This window comes from Syngnathus leptorhynchus, chromosome 6 (assembly GCF_054491065.1).
Source record: "Syngnathus leptorhynchus isolate UIUO chromosome 6, UIUO_Slep, whole genome shotgun sequence".
Classification (NCBI taxonomy): Eukaryota; Metazoa; Chordata; class Actinopteri; order Syngnathiformes; family Syngnathidae; genus Syngnathus; species Syngnathus leptorhynchus.
The window spans coordinates 14581506-14600447 of record NC_141200.1 but is presented as its reverse complement, the minus strand read 5'-3'; the positions used below and the strand labels follow the sequence as shown (position 1 = coordinate 14600447).

Sequence of the window (18942 nt, the reverse complement as noted above, 5' to 3'; positions counted from 1 at the left end):
TTTCTTGAGCTGCTTTGAAATACGTGACTTCACTTTGAGCTAACTTGCTAGCTTTCTTCATTACCGTCTCATGACCATGGAGACCACAGATGTCAACTCAATTTTGTTGCATGCCGCATTGTCGTTATGGTTTCCCTCAAAGGGCGGCTACAACTGAAACCATAGACATTTATAACGGCCTCACCATATTATTTACATATGGACAAAAGATTGATAATCACTTTGAAGTCAAGGCAAATAGCTTGTTAACCATTGTTCAATTATAAAAGGCAACACAAAAAGTTTGTGACACCTCAATGTTATAAAAAGTGAAGGCAATTTGCAATTTTGGTTCAGATTTATAAAAATAAGCATGAATAAAAAGCAGAGTGTAAATTGAATTTCCCTTTGTGGATTATAATCAGTACAATAAATTGAATGATTAATATTTTGAAGAGACACATAATTTGCTTCAGCGGGCAAACTATTGTGATGTGGTGGGCCGAATCTGGGCCTTGAATTTGACAGCTGTGAGTAGACGCATGAACTGTGTGATTTATGTTATGTATGTATATATGAATAGAAATACTATATATGAATATAAGAATATCTATTGCAGTTTTTCATATTGTTAATTTAATATATTTGCATTTGTTATGAATGCAAGGCCTTGCCAAAGCTAGTTAAGGGCCATGCAAATGGCATGATGAAGGGAGGTAAACAAAGGAGATTATATTTTTCCATTGAAGGAAAAAATATTCAGAAATGAAGGGTCTTGGGATCTTGCAAAATGCTGGAAAAAAACCCCCATCCCAAAACGTCGCACTTAAAGCAAATTGAAATCAACGTTGGAAAAGAGCATCATACAGGGCAGCAATAAGAGGTCAGAGGTGAATGTGGAGGAGGAAGTACCTGGCCCTCCACTCAACCTCCGATCCTTCACATAAGCGACTGAGAGAACAGGGTAAGGGAGACAAAAGCCAACATTAATACAGCTTGTGTCTCTTGGGACAAAACCCGGCCTCAAATACTGAATTCTGCTGCTAAGATGAATTTTTACAAACATACTGTGACAAAGATAAAATCTCACCGGCAATAAGTACTTGAGGATACTTACTGTAGCCCATTCCTTGAAGGAAATACTTGAACGCTTCAGTGAGCTTCCCAGGCTGTAAAAACAAGACATCCACATGAATAGTTAAATTTTTTTCAAGTGACTCATGTTCTGTGATAAGAGTTTGTTTGTTACCTGTGTAAGCTGGGGTAGTCCACCAGAGTCAGCCATCTGTCACGAGAAAAATAAATAGGCATGGACCAAGTTCTTTGTCACTGAAAACCTGCCTGCACTTCTTGGCATTTCAGCTTCTATCTTTCCATCATTGACTTCTGTCCAACTCATCTATGACACTCGACAATTTTCAACATTATTTATTTGACTCGCCATTGTCAGCTAAAGATGTCAAAGATTCATTTGAATAGAGCTGGCTTGAGTTAAACAAAAAAGGTCTCAAATGGTTGGCTGTGGAACGGTGATTGGGAGTATGCCTATACTTTACAGTTATTATAAATATTCTGACCCTATAGTGGTAACACAACATGGAAGATGTTCAAGACGATCTAGGATTAGAGGACAATAATTTAGGTATTATGAGGTCATAATTGATAATGGCAGCTATTATTTTGTTTAAACAGCTAAAGGATTTTGAAGTTGTGTATGATTATGACAACAAGAACGTCACATGAAATGCTTGGGTTATAATTCTAATTTCTAATTTTCAATCTGGTGATTGACTTTCATTGCAGATAGTGATTTTGTAATTTGTTAAAAAAAAAAGTCTTGATACTTTTGTAACATAAACAAAAACTGATGGCTATAGTCGTCATTATACACATTCCATGTACATTATTATTCAGATTACCAAGAGGCATGCAAACATTGTGTTTACCTTAAGAAAGGTGGTGTTGGTTGGGTCAAGCTTGGAGTTGCACTCAACCTTGAGAGCAAGTTAAACATAATAAGCGACCTCAATAATAAGAAATGTTTCACATCATTGGATTGAAGTGTAACTTTTAAAAAGACAACACAGTGCAAATGGATAGACTACATCGACGATATGGAGTCCATTTTAAAAGGGTCTATGTGTGACCCAGATACTTCAGTGTGCTGCATTGATGACTCATTCCAGTGGAGCTGAAAACACAGTCACGCACGAATGCTCACACGCACTCAAACACACATGCGCATTTTCTCACTGCATTCTGCTGTTTAACCCAAATCCACCAAATAGATTGCCAAATCGCTCTTTTAAAGGCATATCGTAAACAGCTGCAAATAATACAGCTAATAATAAACAGCTTTTGTGGCTTCCAAGTAATAAACTGTGATTGTATATATTTAGAAGACAACACTGCCTCAACTGATCACATCAGCGGATATGACCTCCATCTATGACATTTAAGAAAAACATTTCTTTAAGAATGCTTCCTCCTGCTCTTTTTTATCATGCCATCATTCTGCAGTTGCTTAGCCAACATCTATTCTCGTTCTCACTCCAACCTGGACTCCATCTTACTCCTCCTGTTTTCAAAACAAATGGTTTGATTTAAGGTTCTTCATGCAGCAGCTTAGCTATTACAGAAGCATATATTTCAAATTGAGAGGCCTGGAAGTCATAACATCTGACACCCCCCTCCCTACACACACGCACGCACACACGTAAAGGCAGCAGACATCCAGAATAATGTAGTGTATTCTTGTTGTGCGTTTTACCTAGCTGTCTGACCTACTTTGTGTAGGAAATAAAGTCACTAACTGCATTTACATACATACAATGTACAAACATAACAATGCACAAAAAACAAGTAGTTAGTTAGTTGGCTGTATTGGAATCTTAATATGCAATTTAGCAATAAAAATATATGAACAAATACTGGACAACAATAATCCTAATGATTCATCATCAATATTTTCACTTTGAATTGCATGTTGTAGTGGACATGCTGACCGCAACCCGGGACGAATACTTAAAAATAGGACCTCCTCAATTCTACTGACACACTTTTAAATGTGGAAGCAGAGCCTAGAGTCTCTGAGGTGGGCTCTATTATCTCTGGCGTTGTGTGGCAAGGCCCCAGGGGTGGATGAGACCCATTCCTAAAGCCTCCAGATGTTGTGGGGCTGTCCTTTTTGACACGACTTTACATCATGTGGACGGCAATCGAGTATACAGTGGAGCCTCGGTTTTCAAACACAATCCGTTCCAGAAGGCTGTCGAGAAGTGAATCGTTCAAATTACGAATCCTGTTTTCCCATTACAAATAATGGAAAAAAAAAATCTGTTCCAAGAAAAAAAAAAAACGCCTTTTTTAAGCATTTTTTCATTTGCGCATTTCTGTCCGATCACGCAACTGCAGCGCACCGCCGAATGCGCAACCGTAGCGCGTCACCAACCGCTCAACTGCACCGCGCTGGTCGCATTATTGTGAAAGAGCCATCGCTGAAATTTAGAATTTTTTTATAAAGTCCTGATGTACTTTCCAAAATTTAAGTTGACCTCAGTGTGCAGGAAGTTTAATTTTGTCCGATCGCGCAACTGCAGCGCACCGCCGAACGCTCAACCGTAGCGCGTCGCCAACCGTGCAACTGCACCACGCTGGTCGCATTATTGTGACAGAGCCGTCTCTGAAATTTAGAAAATATTTTTAAAGTCCTGATGTACTTTCCAAAATTTAGGAGGACCTCAGTGCGCAGGGAGCTTAATTTGGTCCGATCACACAACCGCAGCGCGCCGGGCACTCACTGTCGCATTGATTTAGTAGCGTCTTTGTGTTTTAGAATGGCTTTACTGCTCCCACTTGCTTCCTTTGGAGGCATGATTAGAGCTGATCTAATCCTCAGAGTAATGACAATGTAATTTTTTGTTCGAATACCGAATTGTTCGAGAACCGGGACGCTTGAAAATCGAGCCTCCACTGTATAAAGGTCTTTTTCAAACATTAGTTATCATTTTGGGGGAAATTTCAAAAGTGCTAGTGATATTGCTTCTTTGTATCAGTGTTGGAGACAACTCATGAACTGAGTAGTCATACTGGTAAGTGGTATCGCAAATCCCTATTAATTAGTAGTGATTATGTGCTGTGGTTTTGTTATTGTTTTTTTTTCAGATTTTTGATTTAACAAAAACATTAACTATTACCGAAATTTTCGGACTATAAATCGCGTTTTTTGTCATAGTTTGGGTGGGGGGGCGACTTATACTCAGGAGCGACTTGTGATTTTTTTGACAAATTTTCAAAATTCAAAATCCGCGATGTAGTGAAACCGCGATACACGAACCGCGATGTAGCAAGGGATTACGGCCAGGTGGCTGTCCGGGGACGGTGGATGGGGCTCGGACATGGCTTTTACGCACGCCCGCTCCTATTCTATGGACCTGGACCTCCGTGGCTGGAAGTTCAGTAGTTGTTGGCTCGTTGAACTCTTGTTTTGTTAAATAAAGAGCCGTTTACCAAACCCACGTCTTTCCTGGTACTTTGTTAACGCTATAATATAGTTATATACTAGATCTCTGCAGCGCACGTGCGGCGTTGTTGACATAAAGAACGAGGAATTTGATCGATGGATTTAATGATTTGGAGTGACAGATGGTTTGATCATATTGTTGTAATATGATAGTTATTTGAAATGTACTTTATATATCGTTATATGGGTCTGTGGAATAATTAGAAATGCAACTTACAACGGGTCCGACGTCAGCATATGCGTCGCATACGCGGCATTGTTTACATAAAGCGCGATCGATGGATTTAATGAATTGGAGGACACAGGTGGTTTGATAAACGTGTTATTTATGTAATACGTACTTGAATAACTCTGAATGTTACGTCAGGCCCGTTCTCAGCTCCTCGTTTGTGTATATGTCACGTTAGTATACCGTATCGTTTAGCCTGTTGTTCAGTTTTTTTTTTGTTTTGTTTATTTGTTTCATGAACTTGAATATTGTGCTTTAAAGTGTGAATTGCTTTATTCGTTTTTCCAGTGCATTAAAAATAATATGTGAGGTGATCAACTGTACTAGTAAGTAATGTGTTAATGATCAAGTAAATTTTTTTGAAAAAAAAACCCCATATAAGTCGCTCCTGAGTATAAGTCGCCCCCCCACCCAAACTATGAAAAAAAATGCGATTTATAGTCCGAAAATTATGGTATATATGTTTTTTTTCTCACTTTATTGTGTATTTTATGGCTGGTGAGACTTATACTCCGGAGCGCTTTATAGTCCGAAAATTACGGTAGTAACTTTTGCAGCCAGAGATCAAACAATGCTCCTTTTCATTATACTGAGTGCCCATGCCATCCAACCAGTGATTTTCCTTCCATCAATTGTTCTCAGCCATGTCTGCCACTGATCAGACCTCGGACAGTTCTCTTTCTCTGCTCCTGCCCCTCCAGTCCTATTATGCAGTGATCACCCTTGATTGCCCGGACCTGCTGCTCATTACCACACCTGCTCCCAGCTCATTCACTCTCTTACTTAAACCCTGCAAACCCATCACTTCGGGTCGGTTCGTCTGGCTTGCCACCTGTCTGTTTGATACCTGTATGTTGCCCGACCTGTTACTTGTTTCTCCTGCCCGTGTTACTCCCTATTACCCAGGTTTCCACTTCCAACTCAATAAAGGTCCGTGCTGCACCTGGTTGCTCTGTCTCGGCCTGTGACATACATCATTTACATTAAGGATGTTATTAAATTATATTAAATAGACAACACCTGCATTGTTTGCAGATACTGTTTCTTTAACAATCTAGTTCAAGAGAGTTGAGAAATTAGTTATTTAGAAAATGTTGAAAGGGAACAAAGAGGGACTCACCACTCCTTCCTCAGCAGGGGAATTGTCTCCCACAACCAACATAACCGGACACCTAAAACGATAAATGCTAAACATTTTACTGAGCTCATGTGTATGATATTTATAATATAATTATGTTCTAAAAATCAAAACTGATGGTCTCCCCAACCTTGTAACAGAAAGGTGTGTTGGACTTACTTCAGGGTTTTGGCATTCAGTGCAGTCCCACTGCGGTTCATCTCCAAGTCCCTCCGACTAGAAAAGACAAAATTAATAAGACACTACGCTGATTGACAGACTGTCCTTGAAAAGTACCGATGGTGAACTTTGGAATTGATGTCATTATCATCTGAAGATTAGTGTGTGGTGCTTAGGGTTGGGAGAAGTATGAGTAAGCATTACATTTTGGCTGTCATAATTATGAAAAGGCAGTTTATGGAGATACTCGCTTGTCCGGGGTAATCTTGGAACAATGACAAAACAATTATTCTACCTGTTGTACATGTTCCAGAAAAGCTGCAGGTTGAACTGGTTGATTGTGTTGTTGATCTGTTGCCGGTAGCTTTGCACCAGTTCTGTGTTGTTCATAAGCTCCACCTGTGCACAAATAAAAGCTTCATGGTTTTCTGGCTATTACGCAAGGGCTGGTGCTACAAGGAATCCTCAATATACCTGACTGAAAAGATGTGGCAGTACAGTATCTGGCAGAGTGCTTGTCAGTCCTGACAGCTAGAGGAAGGACACAGATTGCATATTAAAAGACAGCAGAGCTACGGTATTTTCAGGATGCCCAGTCACAGTTTGGAAAGCTAATTCAGTCACTGAAAAACATTCTGGCAGGTACCTTTGTAGCAGCCCAGTCAATCCATCCTTTACCATTGGGGTCAATGTTGAGCAGAACCAAACCTTCCACAAGGTCAGGGAAGAGCAGCTAAAAACAGATTTTTTTTTCTTTCACAGGTTGGCCACTTCAGAGGAATACTGTGAATTTATACAATATGTCAAATGGACTCACAGCAAACTTGGCCAGGATGTACGATCCAGCGCCAACGCCAATCCCAACGATACTCTTGAATCTAAAACAGTTCAATGATTGCCATTTTTTATTCAAGACACAGTAGATGTAATATGATGGGAGTGATACTGCCCTTGCTGAATTTCATCTTTGCCAACATAACATTCAACAAATTACCAGCAGAATAGCCTGAATTTAAGAATTTCTCCAAGTTCTTGTGTATCAAAGTTTAGGCTTAATCAATAAAATTAGAACAAAACTGTTTTGTAATGTAACATAAGTATACTTCATTACCGTAGTTTGGTAGAATTTTGATTTTGCAGATTGTATGTACCATAATATTTATACTGCTGGAAAATTTCACTTAAATAAACTTAAAGCTAAACTTAAATGAAATATATACTTCTATATGGATCCATTTCCTCTAATGATCTCTGTTACTTGTTATTACAAAGGTTATCACATACTGTGGCAGAATTTGTAAAATATTGGCACTCCTGGGGAATAGCTCATGATCGCTAGACTAATTTGTTTTGTAGTACAATGATTGAGCGAGCCTGAAATACCTCATAGTTTCATTTCAAATGCATGAAAAATTAAATGGGGTGCATATAGACATGGTACACAAGCTGAGAGTCAGGCTAGAATTGGCTGACTGCAACAAAATGTCCCAAAATAAGCAGGAAAATGTGTTAGTGAATGTTTGGCAAGCCTTAGCAGAGTGTGTTGGCACTTTTCTCGTGTCATTCCTTGTGGCTGTGCACTTTCAGTTTAAGGCTCTCTCAAACTCCAGCAAAACTAATTGAGCCTTTTAATGGACTGAGCATTGTGCACCTGTCTTCAAACACATTCTCAGAGTTGATAATGAATTCTCGCACATTGTCATAGGAGTACCAAATACCAAGTTTAAGAGCAGTCAACTCACTTAACGCTTGGCATCGCCATCAAATGCGCATGGTGCATGACCCTGCCAGGATATAACGTTACCATATTATTTAACACTGTTTATATTATCTTTATTTTGTTTGTATTCCTTTTTCACTGTTGTTGACTTTATTTGATAGCTTAACATATGAAACAAAATCTAATGTTTAGCAACAAAAGGCTACACTGCACGTAAGTGGGAGGAACTCATTAGGGTGTCTCTTTCTGGCACTTTCCACAGGACTGAGTCGGATTACTTCTCCAAAATCTTACACACTTGCCGTAAGTAAGTGATTAAAAAATAAACAATACATATATCCTTTCAATCATTGGTGTTCACCAAAACAGTAAGTGAAGTGAATTTGAAATAAATGGTCCGGATCGTGTGAGACTATGAATGAATGTGTGTGTGTGTGTGTGTGTGTGTGTGTGTGTGTGTGTGTGTGTGTGTGTGAGAGTGTGTGTGTTTCACTCAAAGGCATTTTATTAACAGATTTCCTGCAGTGCAGAAATACAATATATCATCTTTGCCAGCAAAACAAGGACATGATGTCCCAGTAAATGGCAAGGCTGGCACAACGAAAACATGGCATGTACTAGTGAAATGTAATATGCGCTAACCCAAAATGCTGCACCACAGTGGACAGCATGCTCGCCAACTGGTCCATAGTGGGATACTGGTACCTGTGGAAGGAAAGAGACATGTATGTACTGTACATTCCTACATCAGTGATGAAGCTTGAAAACTGCTGCATTTGTGACTCATCTATCAAACCACAAGGCTAAATCCAAATTTCTTTCTTAAATTAAGTAGGTCAAGTTCAGTGACGATATTTGTAAAAATCTGCTTGCGTGTACCCTTGTGGCAACTGCGACGCTCCAATCTGCTGCCCCGGAGCGTCGACGTGACAAACCACAAAGTGCTTGGTAATCTCTTGCATATCCTCATTATTGAAGAAAGAATTGAAGCACAGCTTGTCTGCAGGAGCAAAGAAAGTGAAAAAGCAGACATGCATTCCAATGAGCCAAAGATTGTAATTCCATTCAATATGTAACACACGTTTCAAGTCCTTTTCTCAGACCACCGGTAAGCACTTGTTTTGGGGTTTGTAATACCAATGAGTGTCATGCTTATAACTAGTAGGCTGGTTACACAACAAGTTTATGATTTCTATTTTTACTGGTAGCAGCAAAAAAATCAACTCAATTTTTTTTTCAATATCACTTATTAGGCAGGCTTCTATAAGAACAGGTTTTTATGTTCAATACATTTTAACAGATTTGTTTTTAACTATACTTAAACCAGTGCTTCTAAATTATTTGCTGCTATGCCCCCCCGGAATAAAGAAATATTTCATGCCACTCCCAACTCTTCTCAGTGTAATGAGTAGACATCTACCTCATATTGAATCCTAACTACGACAGCATGGTTAGGACTGGTTTGCACATCCACCTAACAGTGCAAATGTTGCAGGTTCAATTCTGGCTCCAGTCTTCCTGTGTGCGGTTTGTCTATCGCGGCTTCAGTACATCGCTTTTTTTTTTTTCAATTTTCCAAATTAAAAAAAATAAATAAATAATAAATGAAAAAAATTCAAAATAAAACTTCTAAATTGAGGAATAATGACACAAAAGTTGCCCACACGCCAGCAGAAGGCAGGGAGTGTCTACACAATAGCAGTACATACACTTGTACATTTTTATAAAAAAAAAAAAAAAATCGTTACAATAATAAAAGTTCTAAAAACATATTTACAGTATTGTACCTTGTTATCATTCTTTTTATCATAATAAAACTGTTCTAAAAACATATTTACAGTATGTACATGGAGTAATCTTGGGAAAGCCTTGGCCTACCAGACCTGGAGGCCTCATCTTTTACAAGTTTACGACTCTCCTTTTAGTTAACTGTAGCTTTGATTCATAGAATGTTGTCGATAGGAACTGTTTTTCGTTGTTAGATGTTCTATACAGTTTGAAGAAGTCACATATAAGTTATCTCATATTGCCTCAATGCTTGTTTGCGGAACTGTATATCAGTTACCTCACATTTACTTAATATGTGTTGAAATGTTTAGGTAGGACTAGTTACTCATTATTATTATGTGTTGTGTTAGTTTATTAAGAAGATAATAAATAATAACATCATTATTATTATGTGTTGTGTTAGTTTAAGATAAACTTAGCAAAGGTTTAGTTGCATTGTTCCACAGGAAAACGGCATTCAACGTGCTTCAAGTTATCTGATCACAGTCGAAGAGGAGTCGGCCACCTATGAAGAAGACAGCTGGTTGAGAGAAGACAACAGACTCTGCAAGTCCGGTGCGGGGTCATGGGCCGACAATTAAGTGCTAAATCACACCACACTACATTCCTTAGCTAATCAGCGTTGCTACAGCCACTATCTCCCCTCCCTATAGTGTAGCAACGCCTCTGTAACCAGGGCAACCAAAACATTAAAAAGAGGAGTACGCGGGGGTGGGACTCAGAATTGATGGAGATTGTAACTGAGTTTCCTTTCTCTATCGTTCTCCTCGCGAGTAAACTTATCCTGGTTGTCTTCGCCTATTTTTCTCGCGGGTGATTTCATGTCTGATCATATTTAGACCTGACAGTACACTTGTACCTTGTTATGAAAAAGTTGTTATAATAATAAAAGAGTATGTGTGTGTAACATATGTAGATGTAGCTAAAAGTATACATAATGTAAATATGTTTTTAGAATTCTTTTATTATTAACTTTTTATAGCAAGGTACAAGTGCACATACTGTAAATATGTTTTTAGAACTCTTATTATAAAAAATTCATAAGAAGGTACAATACTGTAAATATGTTCTTAGAACTTTTTTATAACTAGGTACAAGTTTACATATTACAATTATGTGGGCACTCCCTACCTTCTGCTGGCGTGCAGGCAACTTTCGTGCCATCATTCCTCAATTTAGAACTTTTATTATTTTTATTTTTTTTGGTGGAAAAATCCACGATGTACTGAAGCCACAATAAATGAACCGCGATATAGCGAGGGAGCACAGATGCCAGCCCTCCATGTGCCCTCCTCTCTTTAGGCTTTGGTTGGCCTTCTTTGAGGCTGCATGTGTGTCAGCAACATTGTATTTTTCGGAGGCTCGAACTGAGCAGCATTAGTTAAATGGTTTAATTGGCCTGGCATCTGGGTTACAGAAAGAAAATAAATGAGGCTCAGAGAACACTGCCGCTTAGTTTTTACTCCATGTATACATGTCAGTTTGTCCCACTTCAAGATGTAGTCAAGAACACCCATGCTGCATAAATACTTACGATAGGCGAGACATTGAATTATCCATTGGCAGGTTGCAGTTTGCACGTTGCAGACTCAATGACCTTTTCTCTCTCTCTCTCTCTCTCTCTCTCTCTCTCTCTCTCTCTCTCTCTCTCTCTCTCTCTCTCTCTCTCTCTCTCTCTCTCTCTCTCTCTCTCTCTCTCTCTCTCTCTCTCTCTCTCTCTCTCTCTCTCTCTCTCTCTCTCTCTCTCTCTCTCTCTCTCTCTCTCTCTCTCTCTGTCTGTCTGTCTGTCTGTCTCTCTGTCTCTCTGTCTCTCTCTCTCTCTCTCTCTCTCTCTCTCTCTCTCTCTCTCTCTCTCTCTCTCTCTTTCTCTCTCAGAAATATGTATTAATTTTGCAGTTGTGGTCTGTGACCTCATTTCTGTTCCCTGGGTCAGTTGGAATGTTCTTTTTTTTATGTTCACATCCTCATATGTTTTTCGGTTTCTGAGTTACTGACAGACTATATTATAATGAAGACGAATATTAACTTAGTTTGATACTGCTTGATAGTGAACGCCAATACAATCATAATCTATGCTATCCATAAGTAGTATTTTTCACCAATGTTGCCACTTTTAAAAAACAAACAGCAAAACAGCAATAAAGACAGTTGTGCTCACTAAAGCACGCTACAGTCAACCCCCAATCTCTCGATAAAGCATCTGCATTGCTGCTGGCTCCGCCCCGCCTCCCTCCAAAGGACATGGATGTTTTTCTGACCTACTTTTCATCACTGTTATTTCCACTCACTCTTTCATTTGTCTCCTCACCTCCTCAACATTTTCATCCTTGTCACTCTCAGCCCTGCTCTGGTGCTCTTATATTGTCATATGTGAGCACCTGCTCAGATGTTACTGTCTTTTGTCACTGTTTTTCTAATTATTCACATTGCTGCAACCTTGAACATTTACATTTATAGCGTGACAGCCAACTCTCAACTCACAGTCATGTTATGATTTTAGTTGGAACCTCGTGAGATGCAAATCATTTGTGAATCTCAAAAAAATAATAAGTGGTGACTTGTGATGGAAATTAGCCAGGGTATAAAAACTATTACTCCTATGTTGTAGTTAGGGTGACCCTAATTCAAATGCAAAGAGTATGTAATGATGACATTTTATTTTGTGTATTATTGTACAGCACACAACCAATTCCATTTCGTCCTTCCTTTAAAAATAAATGTGTTGCTTCTCTTTCTCACTTTGTGTTTATGTGTGTATATGCATATGTGCACGTGACTGAAAAGAGCTATTGATGTAGCCAATTATCACGTGAAGCAAGCGCAGAAACGCCTTTATAAAAATCATACTGGCACATCTGTCGAGAATGAAATACACACTACTCACGGTTCAGTCCCACATCATGATAGGTGAAAATAGCAGGCTTGTTCCCTTTGGGTGCTCCGCGGATAACCACATGCAGCATCCCATAAGGAGTCTCAACATCATGTTCCTGTGAAGAAAAACACACTTGTTCACCTGGTTGTTCACCTGACTTCAGAAGAAACATATCAACTCGTGCAGAATTTGAAGGCATTTATGTAAGTTGAGGTGTTTTTAACACATTTAAAAAAATCCAGTAAATATAGAATTCATCCTAAATAATATCGACTGTGTTGTAGATAATCAAGATTACACTTTATAAGGAACACATGTTCTGCAATAAGTCATGTCAATCACTCCATCAACAACCATCAACATTTAAATTGAGGTGAAGATACATGTATGTGTAACTAATCAAAGGAGGGACACATGCAGAGCAGATTGACACATTTTGGTATTTAACTGTAGAGAAAGTGCAATTGATGGCCAGAGCGTGGGGCTTTGTTTTCAATGTGCGGTCATAATTTCTTCACTCTAATCATCAGTGTGTGAAGTTCGGAACGTTCTCGTCGTGACCCTGTCAATCCGTGAGGAGACCAATCTTAACATTGCACGCGAGGACAGTCCAACCGGTTGTGATCTTGTGGGTGGTAAAAGGATAAACCCTCGGCCCACTGATAACTTGGTGGAGAGGGCGCCCAGACCATCGAGCATATCCTCCGAGAATGTGAATCGGAACAGCCTGGAATGGTTGGCTGTTTGGCGTGACAAGCTATGATGATGATCGGTATGTCCCACTCCACCAGTTGAACAGTTGATTGTGAATCTCTCCAAACACCTATTATTGATTGACACCTTAATCTAGCATCTCAAATGCTGCATGCCCACAATGTCAACACAACACTATACATTCACTATGGAGTAATTTATTTTACGTAATTTCCAAATGATTCACTATACTTGAAGCTCAATGATAAAACTAAAATGCATAACCCTCTCTACCTTGGCCACAGATACTATTGCAGTTATGCAGTTGTACAGCCATGTGATAGGACCTAATTCAGCTAATTAATTTATGACTTCAGATTTGGATAAAATAAACTTACTGTTCTCTCAGACAGTCACTGCATCAGACTTGTTAGGAGATAACGATTGGATTACAAATAGTGAATACAGCATTAAGGGTTGCCAACATGATGACCTTCAGCTTTTGAGATGGAAGAAATTATCTATTTTACACTCAATGTGCAAAAGAGATTAAACAAAATTATAGAGACATTAAATATTAGTTTCACTTCATTCAGAATACCACAAGGCAATTTTTGCACATAATTCATTTCAAGGTTAACATGGCTGCAAAGATCTTTAATGCTTTCTTTAAACAAGCAAGAACACGCACCCACGCGCAAGTACACGTAGGCACATGGATGCATGTTCATCCGCAGAGGAAAAGAGCATCTGTGGTGGCATTCTTAAGTGTGTCAGTAGGCTAAAGGAACAGAATGACCCATTAATTCCTCTGACACTGCAGTTTCTGCTTTGCATGAAAACAAAGTGGAAATCAGCATTTGCGTTTCTTTTTTGTCTGTTCCGTGGAAAAATATTAAACATTGTAATGTTCAATTTATTGTCATCAACTACAAATTATTTACAAGGATCAATTCCAAATTCACCACCAAATTCACAAATGCGTCATATGACAACCTACGTCACTCAGATGCATCACTCGCCACGGTGTACCATATGCCCTAAATTCACTCCACTCACCCCGTCCCAGCATTCAGGCATGATTCCACAGTAAATGTTCTCTCAATGGCGAAAAAAAAATAGGAAGATACAGACAGACAGTTGAGAAGCCAGGCCTCCTGTTTGAAAGGACTATTGCTGATCAACACCCCGCTGAAAAAAGAAGAGTGGAGCTGAATGATAGATGGTGCACACTGCTGCAGTGCCTTTGTCTGCTTGGGAGCTTTCCGCACCCAGAATTTAGAAGCCCCCCCCCCCTCGGCTCGCGTTCATCTCACATTCCATGGGCAACAATACCATGGGGGTGGAGTAGGGAGGCGAGGATTGGCTCAGAATACTGCCTCGCCATCATACGATTGGGTACCTTATATTGGCAGTCTTTTATGCATCCTTTCTCATCAGCACCACTGCTACATATCAGCTTCAACCCTATGTGCCAGTGTTTAGTACATTCAGATTGTGAATCTACCATACGTGGTAGTCATGATGATAGAATGCAGTCACATCTAGACTAATCAACTGCAGCAGGAAATAGAAAATTATTACTGAAACAATCCTTGGATTCGCTCAATAAGCCAGACAGCAGAGAGAATCTAAAAATAGAAGTGAACGATGCACATGTGCCGCAGCTGCATTAAATGAATACAGTGGAGCCTCGGTTTTTGAACGTCCCGGTTCTCGAACAATTCGGTATTCGAACAAAAACTTCGAGATTTTTTTGCTTCGGATGTCGGATGAAATTCGGTTGTCGAACCTCGCGAGATGAGCCAAGAGGACCCGCATGCCAACTGACTCCGTTCGCTATTACATTCTCGTTACTCTGAGGATTGGATCAGCTCTAATCATGCCTCCAAATGAAGCAAGTGGGAGCAGTAAAACCATCCTATAAACACAAAGACGCTCCTAAAACAATGAGACAGTGAGCGCCCTGGCAGTACTTGCTCTAGTTGACCGCTAGGTTCTACTTTCATCGAAGCGTATTACAGTTTGACTTGAATTGATTGTATTTGTCATTGGCTGACATTGTTGTATTAATGCGTCATTGTTGTATTCAAGGGTCGTTTTCCAAGAATATAGTTCAATTACAGGTTCAAATGCTGACTGACTTCAAGTGTCATTTTCCTTCAAAAGACCAAATGGCAGAGGTAGGCACCACCCTATTTTTGCAATCCCTCCTTTGCCCTCCGTCCGCGATTTAGGCACCCTTTCGCCTCGTCCATCTATCCTTATTCATAATATAATCTCCCAGCTCTCTGTATATCCGTCTATCGTCATCGTTTCGACCTTTGTGGTGCCCCAAAAGCCTTTGCTTCACCAGTCCAGCTTTCGTCTATCGTCATATAATTTATAGTCCAACAGATTTAAAACCCCAATTTGATTACACTGGTGCAGTGCATACATTAGAGTATCATTACGGTGGCTGTCCAAGAGTTTTACAAAGCCTCTTATTCACTCACGTGAGCCGTTCCTGCTTGCCGCCTAACCATAAAGGTTTCTCCTTGATCGGCTTTGCCTACAAGGTCGCACGTCACCAAAAGAGGAAGGCAAGCTGCCCATCAGCACACATACACTACAGGGACAGGGGTCACACTGCAGTCCTAGCTTATTTGAGACTTTTTCCTCTTGCTTCTTACACTCGACTCAATATCCTTGTTCTCAACAGCAAATACTTTCACTATCACCTTCCTCTTCCAGAACACTTCTTCAAGCGCATGTGCACTCTGCACCAGTCACACACAAGCTGCCTCAGTACCCGTGACAATGCCAAAAGGTTTTAAGTTTAACCCCAGAGAACCCAAGTACCATTTTCTTCTTTGGAAACTATGAATCATGCATTAAATGAATTCTCTAAGTTCAATGAACACCCAAATAATTATTTTTCTGAATTTGAACCCTTTAGTCCCTAATTTAGGATTTGGGCAAAATTTGACCCATTGGGACTTACATGTATCAATTTGAAGAATCACAATAAATGCAAACTATTTTGAATTTAGGAAAATATTTAATGAGCCTAACAGTTACATTTATCTTTTTTTTTTTCTTTTTTTTTTTTTTGCTGTATTGGTTGCAAGTTAGAACTGAATTTCAAATTTACACATACACTTTGGCCATTGGTACCATGACCACAGGCCCAAAAATCAAAGCTGAAAATGAAACACCATGAAGTTTTCCTATCCAAAAATCAGTTTTACAAGCGAGAGGATCTCACACTAGTCATTGGGGTAGTCTTTGGATGCAGAGAGGAACTGCACATTTTTCACATTACATTTCAGTTTTTAGGCTCTGGCACACAGCACATCAACACCGATTTTTCTCTTTGACAGTCCAATGAGGAATTTGGTCCAAACAAACATAGGCACTCTCATAAATGCGAACAAATCTTGATGGTGGTGGTGAGGAGGCGGAGGAGGGGCTAGGAGTTGATAGCCTACCCTGCTTTGTTGCAGTTCAATCTTCAAACAAATCTTGAGGAACCAAACCCTGAGACTTACAAAGTTTGAGTACTTTGGATCCAGTGATTCACTGTGCCTGACAGTCACGCTGGTACAAAAAAAAAGATCACAGCAACAGACAAGAAATGCCAGAAAAGCAACGGGAAATTCACGGCGCATCCAGCATGTCGGACACCTCTTAGATGTACCATAATCTTCGGACTATAAGTCGCTCCGGAGTATAAGTCTCACCAGCCATAAAATGCACAATAAAGTGAAAAAAACAACAACATATATAAGTCGCACCGGAGTATAAGTCGCACTTTTGGGGCAAATTTATTTGTCAAAATCCAACACCAAAAACAGACATGAACCAGCAACAACAGGCTAAACGATACGGTATGCTAACGTGACATATAAACAAACGAGGAGCTGAGAACGGGCCTGACGTAACATTCAGAGTTATTCAAGTAAGTATTACATAAATAACACGTTTAGCAAACCATCTGTGTCCTTCAATTCATTAAATCCATCGATCGTGCTTTATGTAAACAATGCCGCGTATGCGCCGCATATGCTGACGTCGGACCCGTTGTAAGTTGCATTTCTAATTATTCCACAGACCCATATTACGATATATAAAGTATATTTCAAATAACTGTCATATTAAAACAATATTATCAAACCATCTGTGTCACTCCAAATCATTAAATCCATCGATCAAATTCCTCGTTCTTTATGTCAACTACGCCACGCATGTGCTGCAGAGATCTAGTATATAACTATATGTAGCGTTAACAAAGTACCAGGAAAGACGTGGGTTTATATAACAACAATATTATCAAACCATCTGTGTCACTCCAAATCATTAAATGCATCAATCAAATACCTCGTTCTTTATGTCAACAACGCCGCGCGTGCGCTGCAGAGATCTAGTATATAACGATATTGTAGCGTTAACAAAGTACCAGGAAAGACATGGGTTTGGTAAGCGGCTCTTTATTTAACAAGAGTTCAACGAGACAACAACTACTGAACTTCCAGCCACGGAGGTGGAGAGAGCTCCATAAATAGGACCGGGCGTGCGTAAAAGCCATGTCCGAGCCCCATCCACCGTCCCCGGAGACCCACCCGGACGAGCGCCGGCCCTCGACTACCATCCACGGAGGTGAAAGAGAGCTCCCTTCGAGAAGGACCGGGCGTGCGTAAAAGCCATAATAGTTTTTCAAACCTTCTGTGTCACTCCAAATCATTAAATCCTTCAAACTCTTCGTCCTCCGTGTCACTTACAAACAAAGCCGCTAATGATGCCGGTAGTCAAAGTCAAAGTCCGCTTTATTGTCACTTTCTTCACGTTAAAACACACAAAGAGACCGAAATTACGTTTCCCACCGTCCCGCGGTGACTAGACACAGTAGACAACACTTACAATCAAAGAGCACAAAGAGTAAAAACGAACAGACAAGATCAATGAATAAGTAATAAGCAAATAACCCAAATAAATAAACAATAAATGAATAAATAGACAAATAAGAGCAGCAAAATGGAGCAAGCGCGCTAATAGCAGACAGCCAGATCATAGCTTGGAGTATGAAGCTGTTTTTGAGTCTGGTGGTGCGGGAGCGCAGGCATCTGTACCTCTTCCAAGAGGGCAGAAGTTCAAACAAAGAGTGAGCGGGGTGACTCACATCACACACAATCGCGGTCGCCTCGTGACCCTTCCGGAAGTCAATGACAATCTCCTTGGTCTTGTTGACGTTCAGCAGAAGGTTGTTGTCCCTGCACCACGCGGCCAAAAGGTCGACCTGTAGTGAGTCTCGTCACCACCGGTGATCAGACCCGCCACAGTCGTGTTGTCGGCATATTTCAGCACGCGGTTGCTACTGTAGGTCGCAGTGCTGTCATGCGTCAGCAGGGTGAAGAGCAGCGGACTGAACACGCAGCCTTGAGGGGCCCCCGTGCTCAGCGTGATGCTGCCGGAGACATTGTCGCCCACACGTACTACTTGAGGCCTCTGACAGAGGAAGTCCAGTAGCGAGTTGCAAAGGGAGGTACTGAGGCCCAGCTTGTCGAGTTTGCAAATGAGACGCTGTGGAACAATCGTGTTGAATGCAGAACCGAAGTCCACAAATAGCAATCTCACCTACGAGTCCCTGTTCTCCAGGTGGGTGAGGGCAGAGTGGAGGGCAGAGCAGATCGCATCCTCAGAGGACCGATTGGGTCGGAAGGCAAACTGGAAGGGGTCTAGGGGGGAAGAACAGACCTGACGTGCGCCAAGACAAGCCGCTCAAAGCACTACATGACGATGGGGGTCAGTGCCACAGGGCGGTAGTCAGTGAAGCAGGAAGGAGCAGGATTTTTCGGCACAG

At 40.4% G+C, this 18942-nt stretch overlaps 1 protein-coding gene across 4 annotated transcripts in view; it reads right to left on the bottom strand.

Moving 5' to 3' along the window:
* The window catches only part of ndrg4 (NDRG family member 4), a 34644-nt gene that overhangs the window by 3837 nt on the left and 11865 nt on the right, over positions 1-18942 (bottom strand). For 2 of the 4 annotated variants that reach the window (XM_085914615.1, XM_085914619.1), the window contains 12 exons: positions 12420-12525; positions 8627-8747; positions 8390-8452; positions 6845-6905; positions 6674-6760; positions 6502-6558; positions 6323-6426; positions 6028-6084; positions 5851-5902; positions 1926-1973; positions 1229-1264; positions 1097-1148 (listed from right to left, as the gene is read on the bottom strand). In XM_085914615.1, the coding sequence (XP_085770741.1) occupies positions 1097-1148; positions 1229-1264; positions 1926-1973; positions 5851-5902; positions 6028-6084; positions 6323-6426; positions 6502-6558; positions 6674-6760; positions 6845-6905; positions 8390-8452; positions 8627-8747; positions 12420-12525 (844 nt within the window). Of the gene's footprint in view, positions 1-1096; positions 1149-1228; positions 1265-1925; positions 1974-5850; positions 5903-6027; positions 6085-6322; positions 6427-6501; positions 6559-6673; positions 6761-6844; positions 6906-8389; positions 8453-8626; positions 8748-12419; positions 12526-14162; positions 14323-15598; positions 15668-18942 lie in introns of those variants that run through there. The other 2 variants (XM_085914616.1, XM_085914617.1) reach the window with 2 other exon arrangements.